Source organism: Bos taurus, chromosome 19 (assembly GCF_002263795.3).
Source record: "Bos taurus isolate L1 Dominette 01449 registration number 42190680 breed Hereford chromosome 19, ARS-UCD2.0, whole genome shotgun sequence".
NCBI classification, from domain to species: Eukaryota; Metazoa; Chordata; class Mammalia; order Artiodactyla; family Bovidae; genus Bos; species Bos taurus.
Genome location: NC_037346.1, coordinates 24665963 through 24684387, shown reverse-complemented (window position 1 = coordinate 24684387; position 18425 = coordinate 24665963). Strand labels below are relative to the sequence as shown.

The following is an 18425-nucleotide window of genomic DNA, read 5'->3' as shown; positions in this document are numbered from 1 at the left end:
ACAGAATAAAAATCTTTCTAGTTAATAAGATACTATACATTCTCTTACTGGTGACATATGTTTTCTTTATAGAAAAAAAGTTGCTACTAACCCATCTTTAGTAGCCAGGAACATTCATTGCTTTCTGGCAGCATGTGTGAAGACATATATTTTAATTTGTTCATAGACTTTTACTCGGTCCCTTTCGTGACCAGGTATATAGATCTTCAAAATGGCTGGGTAATGATATCCATGTGAATTGTGGGCAGCCTGAGGTCTTTAGTCTTATCTAGCCCCTGGGAAATGTACCCCAGCCCCAACTTCCTTCCTCCTGTTTTTGTGCTTTTATTGAAAATAATTATTAAGTACCTATGATGTGCTCGGCCTGCTGCTAGGCACCAAAGATGCCTTGCACTAATGAGCAAGTTGGCACAGTCTCTGCTCTACAGAGCCTGCTCAGAAGACAGATGGTAAAGCCTACAGAGTCACTGTGCTGTCCAGGCAAGGTAGGTAGGAGGGATCAGGTGTTCTAGGAGCACAGGGCAGAGCACCTGACCTGATCAGGGAAGGCTTCCTGGAGGAAGTGTTGAATATGGAGGAGTTAAAGTTAATTAACCCCTTGGAGTAGTGGAAGAAGAATGTCCCGAGCAAAGAATAGAATGGAGTTGAGAACTCAGAGGTGGAGTCTGGCCTGCTCAAGGCACTGGCGAGCCACACCTTGTTGAGTTGTGCGGTGAGGCAGAGAGTGGGGCAAGGTGAAGCTGGAGCAAGGAAAGGGTCAGGTCATTAAAGGCCCTTTGTCTCTGTTTCAGAGTTGAGACTTTATCCTGAAAGCAGTGGGGGCAGGGGAAGGGAGTCAGACGGGATTGTGCTATCCAGAAGTTTCAGGAAGAACAAGATCGCATGTATGGTTTGGGCGTACTACTCTGGAGCCTGCTGTGTGAGGCAGGGCTGGAGGAGAGTGAACAGGGGGCAGGGTGCAGTGGGTGAAGCTGCTGCTGTCGCCGTGGAGGCCAGAGTATGGGTGACGTCACCCAGAGCTGCGACAGGAGCAGGGGAGAGATGTGGACCGACTGCAGACATGCTAGAAGGCAGAACCACCAGGACTTCGTGTGTGTATGGTAGTCTCTCAGTTGTGTCCGACTCTTTGTGACCCCATGGACTGTAGCCCACCAGAGAAACAGCAGGACCTGGTGAGTGACTAAATGAAGAGCCGGAGAGGGGAGAAAGCGTAGGCATCAGTGAGTCCTGGGTTTTGCCTTGGCAGGGGGGACATTGGTAGTGCCTTTCTCTGAGATAGAACATACTTCAGGGAGTACAGGTTTGTGAGAAGATGATGAGCTCAGTTTTGGCCCTGTTGGCTTTGAGGCTGTAGGACACCTCTGAGATGTCCCACAGCTAGTTGGATAAGCAGGTCAGGAGCCTGGAAGAGACTTTGTCTTGAGGGCACAGAGAGCAGAAACATTTCAGCGACGGTTTAAAATGAATTCGAAGAGATCATTCTGGAGGAGCATGTATGGTGGGAAGAGCACAGAAAGGCCAACCTGCTGAGAGGCACCAGTATTTCAGGGGCAACGGAGAAAGGGAGGCTGGTAAAAGTGGCCAGAGAAGCAGCAGGAAAGCCAATGGAAAGTCATGGTTAGAGAGGCAGGGAGTGGGCAGCCCTGTCAGATGTCACCCAGGAATTAGTAAGATAAGTCTAGATGCAGTAAGGTAAGTCTGTTGGACTTAGCTGCAGAGGGCATCGGTGACCTCCTGTGCAGTGTTACCTCCCTTAGCACTAGTAGCAAACTCACAGGGCTGAGCCTGAGATTCGCTCTTTTTGCTCCTGTATTTCATAGGTAACGGGGTGCTGGAGATTTTCCTATCACCCAGTACTGTACTTGCCTGGAGAATTCCATGGACAGAGGAGCCTGGTAGGCTAAAGTCCATGGGGTTGTAAAGAGTCAGACACGACTGAGTGACTAACACACAGTACTCTACTCCTGGGCTTTCATGGACTTACGAACCACTGATAATTGTGTCAAATGTGGATTCTGATTCGATGGTTCTGCATGGGGCCTGAGACCTTCATTTCTAACAAGCTCCCAAGTGACTCTGGTGCTCCCTGACCATGGATCACACATGAAGTAGCAAGGTTCTAGACAAACTTCCTCTCTCCTCTGGGCTTCCTATGGTGGCATCTCTGACAAATGCTTATTCAGCCTCTCTGGAATGTCCTTAGTGATGGAGCACTCACTGCATCTCAGTGATGAGGACTCGTTTGAAATCTTGTAGCTGTAATCTCAGCTCAGTAGTCCTAATTCCAACCCTCTAAATGAAACATCTCTCTCCCATCATGCATACATGCTTTTTAAAAATGCTTTTCTTTTAAAATAATGATCAGAGATTACAGTTTTTAAGTAGCTGTGTCCCACTCCTGGCACATATTAATATAGGTCTTTTTCCCTAAACCTGCTGTTAAATAAGATCTTCCACATCTTATATAGGATGATTTTTTTTTTTTAACCTAAATACAGGTTTATTCACTAGTCCCTTGCTGATTTTAGCTCCTGGTTCCAGCCTGAGCTACTCTGAAATCCTCATTTACTTGGCCTACATATTATCGGTCCCTCTCCAGTTTGGAGATCAAAATGTTGACAAGACATGCATCTGTCTTTTTGCCCTTTTTATTTCCCTGCCCTCTTATCAGATGTCAGTCAGTATGCTCTGGGACCAGCTTTGGGCTTGCTATACATACTTAAGGGCTATACGTATTCAGCTCTGTTTTTTCCACCCTGCCTATGAATTGATATAGTAAGCAAGGTTGCTTCTACCCCTCTCTGACACCCTGCCAGCTCTTTCTTTATATCTCAGAGATCTCCTTGATGACTCCCAGAGTGAATTAAAAAGTCCTCAAACACTCAATACTGATAAGAGTCATTGACACAATTTTGGGCTTAGATGGAATACCACTGGTTTGAGGCTTAACTATGTCATGAATGTTTCATGCTTAGAATGACTTATGGTCAGAAGAGAATGTTTTTTCTCTCTCTGTTATAGAACTTATTCTGGGTCCTTTGTTTTCTTCCTTCTTGTTGTTGTAAACCCCTGTGTTTGTTTATCTTAATCCATACAGAATTATGCATGTGTTGGCTAGCCTGTTAGCTATAGCACAGACTAAAGTTTTAGGAATGTTACTTGAAAAGACTGCCATATTCTCCTTCTCAGATATTTTATTCCTAAAAAGGAAGTACCATTCATATATCCAGTTTTAAAAAGAAATGGCACACAGTTGTGCTTCTTCAGCTTTTGGGTTGAAATGCTTTCCTGTAAGGAGTTCTTAAGGAATAAGAAAAAATCCTGAGGCCTGTGAAGGCTGAGCTCCAGGATCCAAAAGCTCCCCAGCTTTTACCCTTCAGCTGTTGCAAGTATGAACCTCAAGCCAGTCGTGGATATTTTAGCCAGTCCTGGGGAAAGAAAATGAACCTGCCTCTCCTTTGACTCTTTCCAAAAACACATACCAGTTGTTGCGTTGGACTTTATTCCTGAGTAGCTCATCTTAGATACCTTGACTACAGGTCTCATTCTTCAAATAATCCAGTTATCCAGAGAAGCAAACTTTCTCCTGAATTCTCAGGTCATATTTGGGGCTAATAATAGTTCCCATCGTTCAGATGAGGAGGCTGAGGAGTGGGGAGGAAGTTACCACCACCTCCCTTGTATACTTAGGCACCAAGTGGCGCACCCCAGCCTGTTGTTAACAGACAGGCCATCTAAACAAGTTAAATGCCATGTAAAGTCAAAGTGGAGTGAAAGTCGCTCAGTCATGTCCGACTCTTTGTGACCCCATGGACTGTACAATCCATGGAATTCTCCAGGCCAGAATACTGGAGTGTGTAGCCTTTCCCTTCTCCAGGGGATCTTCCCAACCCAGGGATCAAACCCAGGTCTCCCACACTGCAGGCAGATTCTTTACCAGCTGAGCCACAAGGGAAGCCCAAATGCCATATAAGTGGTGCCTTATTCGTTAGACTCTTGAGAAGTTGAGAAACAGGAGAATGTTTTATGAGTACCTTTGTGTTTACAGGATCGGTTGCTCGTCTGATATCCTTGGTGAAGATGATCCCATTGGCTGGTTTGAGCTGGAAGAAGAGTGGGATGAAGCAGATGTCAAGTTGCAGCAGTGCAGAGTTGCCAAAGTAAGCATCAGTGGATTGTGGCCTTCACGTACCTCCCCACTCCTCCCCTCCTTTTGTCTGGTTTTTTTTTTTTTTCCTTTAGATATTTCTTCATTTGGCTGGGCCAGGTCTTAGTTGCAGCATGCAGGATCTTTGAGTTGTGGCATGTAGGATCTAGTTCCCTGACTAGGGATTGAACCTGCACCCCCTGCATTGGGAGCACAGAGTCTTAGCCACTGGATCACCAGGAAGTCCCATCCCCTCTTTTTGTCTTATAAGTGTTTATTGAGTGGTCATTGTGTGCCAGACTTATGCCAGCACAGGTACCCTGGAGGTGAATCAGACATGATCGTGACCCTCAAGGGCTTCAGAGTCTAGTGGGAGACACAGACATATGAGACACTGTGATTGGGCTGATAAAGAGACATACAGGGTGTTGTAGCCCAGAGGAAAATATTTACCCAGTCTGGAATTCACCAGGGAAGGCTTCCCAATAAAGTTGGTGTGATGCCAAGTGTTGAAAGTTGATTAAGCTGCCTTCTTTAGCCAGGCTGAGAGGTATGGAGAAGGGCATCTCAGGCTGAGAGAACAGTTAGGTCCACAGGCATAAGTGTAAGAGAGATGTCTTCCTGTAGCTGCGAAAGAAACAGTGATTATCTGACTACTTAATTGTAACCTCCATTGTAAATCTTAGTAAGAAGCTCAAATAAAAGAAATAACTATCTTTAGGATTTATATATAGTAGCTGCTCAGTGAATATTTATGCAACTGAGTAGTGGATTCTGAAAGATCCTCAACAAAGGAACTTTCACTACAATAAGCAGAGAGTGTGCATAGAAGTTGGGCTTTGAAAATGACTTTAGCTTTGCAAAGACAAGGCTGTGTCCTAGGCTCCCAGCACATAGGTTACATGTAATTGGAGGGTTTTGAGATGATCCGTTAGGGCAGTCATTGACTGTTTTCAATATATAGCTGTTTTCTGTTTCAAAATGACTGTGCTGGGACTTCTCTGGTGGTCCAGTGGTTAAGACTTCGCCTTCCAATGCAGGGTTTGTGGGTTCAGTCCCTGGTTGGGGAGCTAAGATGCCACGATGCCTCTTGGCTAAGAAAAAAACAAAAACAGAAGCAGTATTATAACAGTTCAATAAAGACTTTAAAAATGGCCCACATTTAAAAAAGAGAAAACTTCAAACAAGAAACCAAAATGACTGTGCCACAGAGCAGGCATCTTTCCCTTATTTATCCTGTTTTTGCCTTGAAGAGGAAGTAATGCCATTTCTCATATTGTGATCTTTCCCAGAACCTGACTCCAGCATTTGTATTGTCTCTTTCCTGTTTGCTGTAGATTCTAGACTTATACTTTGTGTCTCCAGGGCTAGGCGTCGTGGGACCTCATTAATCATGAAAGTCACAGGGAGACCTGCCCAGAATGACCTTCACCTCCCTTTCATCAGTACCTGGAGCTTCTGAGTCCTTCTCATCACGTCTCTCTTGTTCTTTCCAGTATTTGATGGTGAAGTTCCTCTGCACCCGCCAGGAGTCGGCAGAGCGCTTGGGAGTACAAGGCTTGAGCATCAGTGGGTACCTCCGGCCTGCGAGAGCAGAAGCCGAACAGAGCATCGTCTGTGCTCACTGCAGAAAGAGCACGGAGGAGAGTGTCTGCGGGGCCACACTGCTCCTCAAGACCCTTCAGTTCATCCAGCAGCTCGCCCACGACCTGGTAGCGTTTACTCAGTTGTTAAACCTCATTCCTTTGGGAAAAGTAAATGATGTGTTTGGGGGAAGGAACACCATCCCGTGAAACCTGGCCCTGCTGAGGCCATCAGTTTGAATGAGGATGGCAGGCGTCATTGCTGTGATGATGTTGGGAATTCAAGGGGAGTGCGGTATGGGGCATTGATGGTGTCAGTAAGTGGAAGACGAAGTGGCCTGTGATCACCTTGAGGTTTCCTGGAATAGACCTGCACAGAGATCTTAAAGATGCCCAGCTGTGGTTGCCAGGGATCACTGGGGAGCCAAAGCACATTTATGGGATTTATGTCTTCTATAAGTCCTACAAGTACTCCTGAAGTGTAGCTGAGTTCTGTCTCTTTATTTGAACTCCCGAAATAATAACAGGATTTTTTTTAAGTTGAAATATAGTTGACTTATAGTATTAGCTTTAGGTGTACAACATAGTAATTCAATATTTTTATAGATTACACTCCATGCAAAGTTATTACAAAACATTGGCTATATTCCCTGATATGCATTATACTCTTATAACTTAAAATTGATGTTATCCTGATAGTTTGTACCTCTCAATCCCCTTCACCTGTTTTGCCCTTCCTCACACTCCTCTTCTTGCTGGTAACTAGTTTCGTTCTATGTATCTGGGAATCTGTTATTATATTTGTTTGTTTCATTTTTAGAGTCCACATATAAATGAAAGCTTACAGTATTTGTCTTTTTCTGTCTGACTTACTTCACTAGAGTAATACACTCCAGGTGTTGTTACAAATGGCAAAATTTCATTCTATTTATGGCTGATTAATATTCCATTGTGTGTGTATATGTATATGTATGTCAGATCTTCTTGATATGTTCATCTGTTGACGGACAATTAGGTTGGTTCCACGTCTTGGCTATTGTCAGTAATGCTGCTGTGAATGTTGTGTTTTCGATACCAACTTTTACAGTCACTAATAAAAGCACAGTGACAGCCCACTCAAAGATGTTTGCAGTTGTCACCATAGAGAATGTGGCTTGTGTCTCAGGAATCTGATAGAGCCCTCTCGTGTGTGGGATGCAAGTGTCTACTCTTCACCTTCATTCTGCTTCATGGCACATTCAGAGACTGATAACTCAGTTGGTATGTGCATTGTTTGGTCTTTGGAGCTCTCCTGTCACAGCAGAAAGCAGCAGGTGAGAGAGAGGTGCTTAGATGTAGCAGGAGCGTTTACAGCAGGATTGATCTTTCAGCCTGCGTTCAGGGAAGGATCAAAACAAGCTGCAATACGATCCTGGACAGTAGTCATCACCAGGTAAAGGTTCCCTCATGTCCTAGGTGTCGTATCTGTGAAGTCAGGGAGCTTTCACAGGCGTGTGTGTGTGTATGTTACATGTATATATACACTCACATGCATGTGTGTACACACACACACACACACACACACATATTTTATAAAGTTTCACACCCCAAAGTAGTTGTCCACAGATTGTCACTTAAAGGTCACATCAGTTAATGTTGGGATTTTCATACGAGGAGCTACCTTACCCCTTAATAATGAGAAGTAAATGAGCCATTACGATATTTCTCCAAATGCATTTTTCTGTTTTATTTTTTCTGGTTTTTATTATTTTTTAGGTACAACAGAAGGAAAGTGGCTTAAAATACAAGTCTTTTCTGGACTTTGCGGGTCTTGACTTGCAGATCTTCTGGAATTTTTACAGTAAATTAAAGCAAAAGTAAGTTGGAATCTATTACAAGATGATAGTCATGTGGAGCTACCCTAGTGGCTCAGATAATAAAGATGATAGTCCTATAAACACAACTGAAAACTCTCAGTTTTGCTATTCTAAATGAACAGTTGGGTTTTTTTTTTTACCCCCCAGGATTTTTTACTTCCTACTAGTTTATCTTGTTCTGATTTGAGAAATTTTGTTATTGTTGAAAATAATATCTTACATTTCTGTAAAATACTTTATTTGGGCAGTGTTTTTGCAAGCATTTTACCCTTTATATTACCTTGTAATGAGAGCCAGATCAAGTATTATAGTGTCTACATGTTTACTGCTGATGAAACAGAGTCAGAAATGCATTTCTTTGCCGCAGAGTAGGCAGTCAGACAAGGTCTGTTTCTTCAGACTCCATACCTCGTGCACTGTTCTTTTCTACTGAGCCTGATGCCTAGTGGGGAGAGTCCTTCGTAGATAGCTGTGGGACTGTGAGGGAAAAACAGCTGGCCCTTTTGCTCTCTGATGGTCTTTGTCTTTCTGTAGCCCCAGGGAAGAGTGCATCTGTGCCCAAACTCTGCTTCTGCAGCTCCTCCAGAGCTGCTTCTCGGTGCTGCAAGGAGATGCTCCCGCCGCCGCTGAGGACGCCAAGGCTCCAAGCCCGCGCCCTAGGCCAGTGGAGGCTGCCAAGGAGCTCTACGCGCACCTGTGCAGTGGTAGGATTGGGGTTCCTCTTCACTGTGACCCTGTTCTGGTGGCCTGCAGGGCCTCTCGCTGTAGAAAACCGGGGGTTCTTTGACCATGCAAACCCAGTAAAAGGTTTATGTCTTTGGAAAATGAGTTTCCTCAATCTTCTTTGAATCATTGTTTGGAGTTCAGAATTTAGTCCTCCTCAGTGCCTTCCTCCTGGTTTCTGACATATAGTTGTGTTATACTGAAAGTAATTATTGTCATACTCTCCAGTCTTTTTGCCTTTTCATACTGTTCATGGGGTTCTCCAGGCAAGAATACTGGAGTTGTTTCCATTTCCTTCTCCAGTGGAGAATGAGATGGTCCGATAGTGTCATGGACTCAATGGACATGAATTTGAGCAAATTCCAAGAGATAGTGGAGGACAGAGGAGTCTGTAAGCTACAGTCCATGGGGTTGCAAAGAGTCGGACATGACTTAGTGCCTGAATAACAACAACATTCAGTCTTTACTTCAGCTAAGACACAGGGATAATAAGGCTGATAGATTGAAGGGGGGACATGGTAATGCTGATTGAGAATAAGACGTGATTATCTGAAGTTATTTTTAAGGCTTTGCAAGTTGTGTCTCAAAAGAACAGAGAAATAATGAAAGAAAAGCTGGAACATAGGGTCTTTATTTTTGTTAAATGTAAACAACAAAAAAATAATTTCTTTACACTGCCTAGTTTGTGCAGAGGTATTTCTTTTTTCTGGTAGTGAGTTTATGGGCTAAAGCAAATATATATATTGTAAGTGAATAAATGGGCTATATTAAAGCTGACTGTTCATTTTTATCAGTGGTGGATAGGTTGGATGGAGACTCTGTGCCCATGGAAATACTAAAACAAGAAGTCAGGAATACCCTTCTCAATGGGGCTGCCATCTTCTTTCCTGATCGACTGACCCGGCGGAATCATCTCTTCACCATGATGGTAATTATTTATGTTAAAAGTGGAGATTCCACTCTTGACCTATCTTGGCATGAAACTTAGTAGTTTTCGTTTTCTCTGATAGCCTCTCGGTTTCCGTTTCCCACAGGTGTATTTAATACTTGCTGTATGCAGAGTTTTGTTGGGACACAGGTATCTAAGGACATAGCACCATACTCAAGATGGGGATGGCAGATAATCCCAACCTCCATTTCAGAACCTGTTGTATCACAAGGGGAGGGTTTAGTCTCCTTCATCTTTATGACATGCCTACAACCAAATGCTCTTTTTAACAGTTTAACTTTTTATTATGGGAAAATCTAAATATAGAACTAGACTAAATAATAGATATCAGTCCCTCCAACCCCTCAAATGTACTCATCACCTAGATTCAGTAATTACAAACTCACGCTAAACTTGTTTCACCCATTACATACCTCACATACTCCTCCCCCCACACCATTATTATATCAGAGTAAATCCTGGACTTATTCGTTAATATTTCAGTTTATATCTATAAAGAAAATACAATTAAGTTTAATCCTCAGCTGCATCCTCTCACCCAAAATCATGATTGAGTTGGAGTTATCCTAGGAATGAAAGGATGGTTTAACATTAGAAAATCAGTCAATGAAATCAGAGAGGAAAAAAATCATATTGACAACTACAGAAGATACTTTAATAAGATTTAATTCGGATGATGACTAAAACAACAAAACCTGTACAAACTCCCCTAATCTGGTGGAGGGCATGTATCTAAAACCTACAGAAATCAATGTACTGGTCTTTGGATCACTGACTCATCCCTTTCAGAATGAGCTATAAGCCAAGGGTGCTTACTGTCACTGCTTCTCTTGATATAGTATTAGGAGGCCTAGCCACTGCTGTAGGACAAGGAAAAGAAATTTAAAAAATAACAGAAAGAATAAAACATACAATCATTATTAGTCTGTTTAGACAAGCAACTAAATAGAATTACTGAGAAGAGTTGATGAAGCAAACGAGATGCAGCATTTTAAAAAGGCATTTCTATATGTAACCGCTACTTAGCACATGCAATAGAAGTGCCCTGTCAGATGCATAAAGCCCTACAGAAACAAAAAAGGGAGTAAAAGAAGCATACAGTGTCGTCCCTGTTGCCACATGGCTGCAGTACAGCTGGGGACACTGCTGCAAGGAAGAACTGACCCCAGGTTGCAATAGGCATTTTAGAGGGCAGTTCTGTTAAGTGGTTGAGGAAGGTCAGAGAGGAGAGAGGATCTTTGGTTGGTTTCAGCTGTCTATAAAACGTGCATATCAGCTTGAGGGATCAGGCTTTATTTTTTTTTCCCTTCCAGTTTTATTGAGATATAATTGACATACAGCATTGTATAAGTTTAAGATATACATTCATCATGAAATAATTATCACAATAAGTTGAATCAACATCTATCATCTCATATAGATATAATATCAAGGAAATAGAAAAAAGTTTTTCTCCTTGTGATGAGAACTCCTAGGATTTACTCTTTTGTCCACTTTCATATGTAACACACAACAGTGTTGATCACATTTGTCATATTGTACTCTACACCCCCAGTACTTATCTATGTTATAACTGAAAGTTCATACCATTTGACTGCTTTCATCCAGTTCTCCCCATCCCTGCCTCCAGCCTCTTTTTCTGAGTCTCTTTGTTTTTTGAAGTATAATCAGCCTACAACACTACGTTATTTCCTGTTATACAACATAGTGATTCAGTATCTCTATACATTTCAAAATGACCACCATGCTGTCTGTGACTTGTCACCATATGAGAATATTATTTAGTTATTGACTGTATTCCCACACTGCTTTTCATACCTGTGACTAATTTGCAGCTGGAAGTCTATAGTCTTAATCTCTATTACCTATTTCTTTCCTCCTTCCACCCCTCTCAGCTCTGGGAACCACTGGTTTGCTTCTTGTATCTATAACTTTGTTTCTGTTTCATTATGTTTGTTCATTTGTTTTTTGGTTTTTTTTTTAGATTCCACATATAAGTGAAATCGTACAATATTTGTCTTTCTCTGTATGACTCGTTTCACTTAGCATAATACCCTCTAGGTTCATCCATGTTGTCACAAATGCAAGGTTTTATGGCTAATATTCCTACATACATATATGTATGTTGTATGTATGTATATGTATGTATATTTCACATCTTCTTTATCTGATCATTGATGGGCACTTAGGTTGCTTACATATCTCAGCTTTTGTGAATAATGCTGCAATGAATATTGGGGTGCGTATATCTTTTCTCATTAGCGTTTTTGTTTTCTCTGGATAAACACTGAGGAGTGGAATTACTGGATTATGTGGTAGTTCTGTTTTTAATTTTATGAGAACTTTCAAAAGCTGTTACTGTTTTCCATAATGGCTGCACCAGTTATATTCCTACCAATAATGCATGAGGGTTCCCTTTGAATCAGTTTTCACTTTGTGAGAATAACGGCTGACAGCATCAGCTGACACGACCCATTGGATTGCGGGCGAGTCTCTGTCCTACTTGTTTGCTGGAAGCATTTACCAGGCAGCTGAGCAATTTTTTTTTTTTTTACTAGCCTGATTCCCACACAGAAAAATAGAAAGAGGATATGGGACCTTTTGAATGACATTGTTGTCTGTTAGTAGAGCAGCTCATTAACTTTTCCTTTGTCCATCTATCTTAAGGGCTGCATTTTTTCCCTATTCTCATGCAGATGAATTAAACTGCTATCCTTTGTGACCATCCTCTCTCCCACCCTCTAATGCCAGGCAGAGCCTTGGGTCTTAAATTCTCTGGAAATCCCCCCCCACCCCTCCCGTGCCTTGGTAGCAGTAAATGTTCAATACATTTATTGAATTAAGAAGAGAAAAAAAACCCTGCAAAGTAACCCATAGCCTCATCAGGGGGTGTGATTTCTGCAACTGTCACCGTTGGCTATTTGGACTTATACAGAGAAAGCTTAGATCCTGTTTTTAAAAAAAATAGGAAGCTCATAAAAAATGCTCTCCGTCTCTGCCCCCTCTTCTCAGGATGGCATGCCCAGTGATGAAAGTATACATCTTTTGGAAGTCACCTTCCTAAACATTTGCATAAGGCTTTCCTACAGGAAAGCTTCAGCATGTCAGCTTCAGCAGTGAACAAAAGTAAGCCTGCCTGCCCTCTTTTATTTAGGCAGGGAGTTCTGCTCCCTCTTAGCGCTAGGCCAGGTCTCAGTCCGGCCCATTAGATGGTCTGCCGACCCCAGTGTTCATCATGTTTGGAACAGTGGGCCATGGTATTTTGTTCTGCTCAAGTGCTCTGGAACATCCATGGAGTAGCTTTCCTGAATGTGCAGTTTCTTGTTTTCTAGAAGAATGTCACCGAGCAGGAACACAAGCAGTCCATGCAGCTCACTTTCCGCTCACTCTGCACGTATTTTAGGTAAGTTTCTAATTCTTCTCTTGTCCGATACTGCAGATCTTCACAAGGTTGTTTTCCTGAGCTCTCCCTTCCTTTCAGGTGCTTTTGGAGTAACCATGTACTTCCCTCAGTCAGCCAGGTTTCTAGAGTGAGGTATCACTGGCCTTCGCCGTGACTAAAATAGTGGTAGAACGATAGTCTTGTCAAGAGCTGGCTCCAGCCCCAGTCACTGCAAGACGATTTAGAGTGGAGCTCACTGGGAGTCTCCTTGAACACTTCAGTTTCTACGTAATTTTTGAAGACAAAAATAGAAACCGCAAGAAAGCCCAACTGCAGGGGCACGGAGCGGTCGTTCAGCAAACAATGTGCTGGGAGCGGTGACGTGGAGACTGCCACCTGCTCTGACTACCAGAGAAGCTTATGGGCCTGTAGGTTGCATTATTGGAGGTATAAAGTCTTGAAGGAGGGAGGGGATTAAAGCCTGAGCTGTCTGCAGGTAGACTGTGCCTTGTATGGACACCAGGCTTAGAGAAGTCTATAAGATGTCTTCAGAATCAAGTATCAAGAATGATGAAAGGACCTGAGGCTCATGTGAAGAGCCTTTGAAGATGCAGGGAATATTTAGTCTGGATTGTCAAATTAGCAGTCATGAAATTAGGTGTATTTCCTGTTGGTAGCCAAGGTGATTTATTCATCATGTTTATTCCCTGGCATCTTTTCTAAGGACTCGAAGATTTATGGGCCTGTGCTTACATAAGGACTTATGGATGGACAGTGGCACAGACCCCACTGGAACCCTGACCTTTTCTGACTCAAACCCCTCACATGCCATAGAACTGACACTGAAAACTTGCTGGGTTCTCTTTTGAGGTAGAAAGCATGAAAATCCCCTTCCTGACACGAGGTGTCATGACTGCTTTGTGTCCTTCCAGTGATAAGGATCCTGGCGGCCTTCTGCTGTTACCTGAGAAAGGCGACCTGGCTGACATGGACATCAGCGAAGTGCTAGCGGTCATGAACACCCTGCTGTCTGTTGCCGCTCGAGAGGTAACCAGTGCCGCTCCATTTCCTTGGCTTCTTTAGGAGACAGGGAGGAGCAGTCATGGCTCCTTCGGCTTTAGCCCTCGTTTTTGGTGTGACTGTAACTCCATGCCTTTGAGCACAGAGCTTCCCTGCCTGCCTTTGCTCCACGTCAAGTAAGGGGACGTTTTGCCCCGAACAAGTGAGGGGACGCTTCCCTGCCTCGTGGTAGTCGGCCAGCAGTAAATACTCGAACGTGCCCATGAAGACTGCCTTTGAAGAAGAGGAATGGGTACTTACCGATGCCCTGGTGTCAGTCAGTGAACCCAGCACTGAGTCATGTATTTGTGCTGTGAATTCTGTGGGAAATCACTTACAACTGTTTTTAAAATTTATGATTACTTTGCAAATCTTCAGGCTGATCAAATCTGAAAGGATGATCTCTTTTCTGTGCTAATGATTTTTAAAATACTTTTTTCCTTTTTTTTCAACATGAAGGGGGAAAGCTTGAGAAAGGCTTTTTGGAGGAGGTGGTACTGGAGCTCCTCATGAGCCCACTAGTAGCGTCTGACCAGGCAGAGAGGGAGGGGTGTTCTTGCTAGAACAGCATGTGTAACCGGTGACAAGATGGGGAGGAGCCGGAATTTGAAGAGGAGAGTGATAACAGCTAGACTTTGAGCATGTTGGGTTTCTGGTCTGGCAGGACTTCATGTGACAAAGTCTGGTTGAACACTTAAGCTGAGTCAGTGCTGGGAATGGAGATTTGCCATCATTAACCAACCAGTGCTGGTTGAAGCCGTGAATGTCGGTGTCCTCTCATCACCTGTAGGCATCTGCGTAGATAGGGTGGCCGGGAGAGTAAGAAGGCCTGGCAGGAAGAAATTCAGGAGGGATAGAAGCAGAGCGAGGAGGGAGTTTAAGAAGGACCGTAGTCGGCAGAGCCCTCAGGACTTAGATCAAAGGGGGAGGCTTTCTCTGGGCAGTGACCAATGCCTTTGAAGAATGGTATCAGAGAGTGGTGGGGCCCGAAAAGGTAGAATGACAGAGAGGGGAAAGGCAAGGGCAGCAGGTGTGAGCAACTCTTTCAAATGCAATACATGTACCAAAAAATGTGTGTTGATGGGCAATTTAAAGAAATGGCTATTTTAAGAACCAGAATGTTCCCAGTATTTTTGAAGTCCGTTCTTACCCGCTGTGCTCTTCCATGGCTCCCCTTCCTTCTTCCTCACCAGAGGGAACCACCATTTTGAAGTTTATAGTCATCACACCCTTGTTTTCGTTTCCAGTTATGCCTACATAGCAGGCCTGTTCCGCCTGGTTTGGGCTTTAATGGAATCATATGGTGTGCAGTCTTCTGGGACGAGCTTTTCTTCACTCAGCGTTTTTGAGAGTCATCCATGTTGATGTGTGTGCTACAGTTCGCCCTCCTCCCCCACCCTTCACTGGTTCACAATATTCCTCTTACGCATCTACTACAATTTATTTATCCACTTTATTTTGGAGGGATAGTTGGGTTGTTTCCAGTTTGGGGCATTTACATGGAAATTTTATGCTTTGTAGATATAAGAATTTATCTCTAGAGGTTAGGTGATTCTCCAGAGAAACTGGAGAATTAAGATGGTGGTTAGAGAGCCATAGGGGGATAAAGAATTGTTTTGTAAAATGGGTGTTTTGTTTTAGTTTGCAGTGGTGTATAGCCGATTGACAGTGTTGTAATAGTTTCACGTGTGCTAAGTCACTGTAGTCGTGTCCGACTCTTTGTGACCATACGGACTGTAGCCCACCAGGCTCCTCTGTCCATGGGATTTTCCAGGCAACAATACTGGAGTGGGTTGCCATTTTCTCCTCCAGGGGATCTTCCTGACCCAGAGATCAAACCCATGTCTCGTATGTGTCCTGCATTGGCAGGCGGGTTCTTTACCACTAGCACCACCTGGGAATAGTTTCACACGAACAGCAAAAGGACTCAGCCACACATATGCATGTGTCCATTCTCCCCTAGACTCCCCTCTCATCCAGGCTGCCACATAACATGAGCAGAGTTCCATGTGCTATATATAGTAGGTCCTTGTTGGTTATTTGTTTTAAATATAGCAATGTGTCCATGACCATCTAAAATGCCAGAGACTTGATTGAAGGCTCAGAGGAAGGAGCCAGAGAAAAAAGGAATTTTTGAAGATGAGAGAGAGGAGGAGAGACAGACAGAGAAACAGAGAGAGAGAGAGAGAGAAGGGGAGATAACTAGGGTGCAGGGCTCCTAAGGGGCAGCAGGGGATGGCCCACAGAGTCGAAACCATCTGTAAAGGTTCTGAAAAGCCAGAGAACAAGAGAGGAGTTTTCATACTACCATCTTTCTCAGTCACTTTGGGGTTGAAAGCTCTCTCATAACTATTCCCCACTTGCCTAAATCTCTTCACTTCTGACAGCTGCTCTCTTAGAGAACGCCCTGGCTGTGTTCTGCAAGTGACCTTGTAAACGCTCTCCATTTGTCTCCTCTTGTGCAGTGTGAGCTGTTGATGGTTGATGGAGCTCAAAGGGAGGTGGGCTCTGTGCTCTCCTCCCTGTTCTGGTCTGTCCAAGGGAGCCTGCTCTCCTGGTGCTACCTGCAGCTGAAGAGCACTGACTCTGGAGCCAAGGATCTTGCCGCCGACCTCACTGACAGATGTAAGTGTCAGTACAGAATCCATGAAAACAGACAGGTGTTTGGGTTTGGCTCTGTGTGTGTGCTGTCATCTTAGTACTTCATGCATATTGTAGAGTGTATATGGTTTTCGTTTCGTTGTTACAAATCAGATCTGTCTTCGGGTTGTTGTTTTTTTTTCCTTAAAATAGAATTCTGTAGCATGTCTTTTTGCTCTGAGTTTCCTTTCTGAATGTGGTAGTGTGCCCAAATGTGTTTATTGAAGGGCTGAGTCATTTCACAGCCTAAACATTGCCTCTGCAGTCACACAGACTCTGAGATGAGTGCTGTACCATCCTCTTCCGTACAGTCTGTCTTCCCTCTTTCAATCAAATTATCCAAAAAAGGAAGTCTCGAACTTTCAAAATCTAAGGTATATGTGAGCATTTCTGTGATCCTTGCTGATACTGAAAATTTTCAGATTCATGTCCCATAAATCCCCAGAAAATCATAGGAAACCCAACAAGTTCTGGGAATTTATGGAAAAATCAGTTCCATCAAACCTGATCTCAGAGCTGTGTCAAAAATGCTTACAGTATTGAGTCCTGACTCTTCAAGTTTGGCCTGTCGAATGGTGTACCTGGAGACGGGCCCTTTGTAAACAGAGGGAAAGGCAGACCAACAGCTGGCTTGGTCAGCCGTGTACTTTCATTTATAAAAATCACACCTCCACCCCACTGAAAAGTAGCAAAGACAAAAAAAAAAAATCCCTCACTTTTAAGAGTAAACTTCTACTGAGGTTCACAGTGGTTTTCCCTCCCAGAGGAAAACACTTGTAGGACACTTGATGGCCTCATGGACTTCCCTGGTGGCTCGGCTGGTAAAGAATCCGCTTGCAATGCAGGAGACCTGGATTTGATCCCTGGGTTGGGAAGATCCCCTGGAGTAGGAAAAGGCTACCCACTCCAGTATTCTGGCCTAGAGAATTCCGTGGACTATAGGCCATGGGATTGCAAAGAGTCAGACACGACTGAGTGACTTTCACTTTCACTGATGATCTCATGGTCTTTCTGATGAAGTTCCTCCACAGCTCCTGTGACCCTCTCCAGCTTTGTCCTTGATGGTGACCAAGCAAGTGATGTTTCTACCATAGAAACTATTAACTCTTCTCCTTATGTTTTGGCAGATGTGGGGCAGTTTCTGGCACACGTGAGAGTGATTTTGGAATCCCTTTTGTCACAGTATAGCGGGAAAACCATAGTAGAAAAATTATGTAACTCGGTGTTTTCGATGGCAGCTCGCCAGCTGGTAAGACAGAGCGGCAACTGTTTGTAAGAGGCGGGAGGGGCTTGGTCATCTGCATCCCTGGCTGACTCTGAGGTGGACGCTGAGTGCTTCATTCATCTTCCTTCAGGTCATCTTTCTGCTGGACTTCTGCACATTGGACATTTCACACTGCACACTCTTGAGAGAGTTCAGTGCCCTGACAGAGCTGCTGAAGGAGCTCTGCAGTGACCCCGAGGGAGGAGTGAACAAGGTACCTTGAGCTGGCGTTTGAACGTGCTTTATAGCCTCTCTCAGGGGCACTGTGCCCATGTGTCATGAGACATACCACTCAGTACAGGTCTACACAAATAAGTTGCCTCTAGAAGAGCTCCCTCTGTCTTACCAGTATTTTTTCAGTGTTTATCAACTTTATCAGTGTTGGTTTTGCCAACAAGGATAATTGCCAGTCTGGGTTGATTTGGCATGGTCAACATTAAACAAGAGACACCGAGGAAGCTGTACATAGATTATTTTCATCATTGTGTAGCACATGATGTTATATAAAAACCATATAAATGATTAACCAGATTGAAATCCAGAAGGGAAAATCTGTTGTTGAAAGGCAAATTAGAGGGTTTGTTATTTAAAAGCATTTTCTCCCTTACTCAATCTGACAGGACTCAAAGCTTTTTCAGTGTCTTCTTTGGATCTCACAGCTCTGGGGAATTCAAAGGACATACATTTAAAAGCCCATTTTAAAGAAAAAAAAGCAAAGACTGAAAAAAGGAGGGAGAAGACAGGATAGGCTCGGGTTTGCCAACGTCCCAAATAGGGGTGTCAAGTCTTTAAACCACTGGAAATTCACACTAGTACTGGTTT

General features: G+C 43.5%; 1 protein-coding gene across 3 annotated transcripts in view; it reads left to right on the top strand.

The window, feature by feature from the left end:
- The window catches only part of ZZEF1 (zinc finger ZZ-type and EF-hand domain containing 1), a 94936-nt gene that overhangs the window by 26343 nt on the left and 50168 nt on the right, over positions 1–18425 (top strand). For 2 of the 3 annotated variants that reach the window (XM_010815902.4, NM_001206129.3), the window contains exons 12-21: positions 4049–4160; positions 5644–5859; positions 7486–7586; positions 8121–8290; positions 9104–9237; positions 12594–12661; positions 13573–13687; positions 16165–16324; positions 17467–17588; positions 17695–17817. In XM_010815902.4, the coding sequence (XP_010814204.2) occupies positions 4049–4160; positions 5644–5859; positions 7486–7586; positions 8121–8290; positions 9104–9237; positions 12594–12661; positions 13573–13687; positions 16165–16324; positions 17467–17588; positions 17695–17817 (1321 nt within the window). Of the gene's footprint in view, positions 1–4048; positions 4161–5643; positions 5860–7485; positions 7587–8120; positions 8291–9103; positions 9238–12590; positions 12662–13572; positions 13688–16164; positions 16325–17466; positions 17589–17694; positions 17818–18425 lie in introns of all 3 variants that reach the window. The other variant, XM_005220201.5, reaches the window with a different exon arrangement.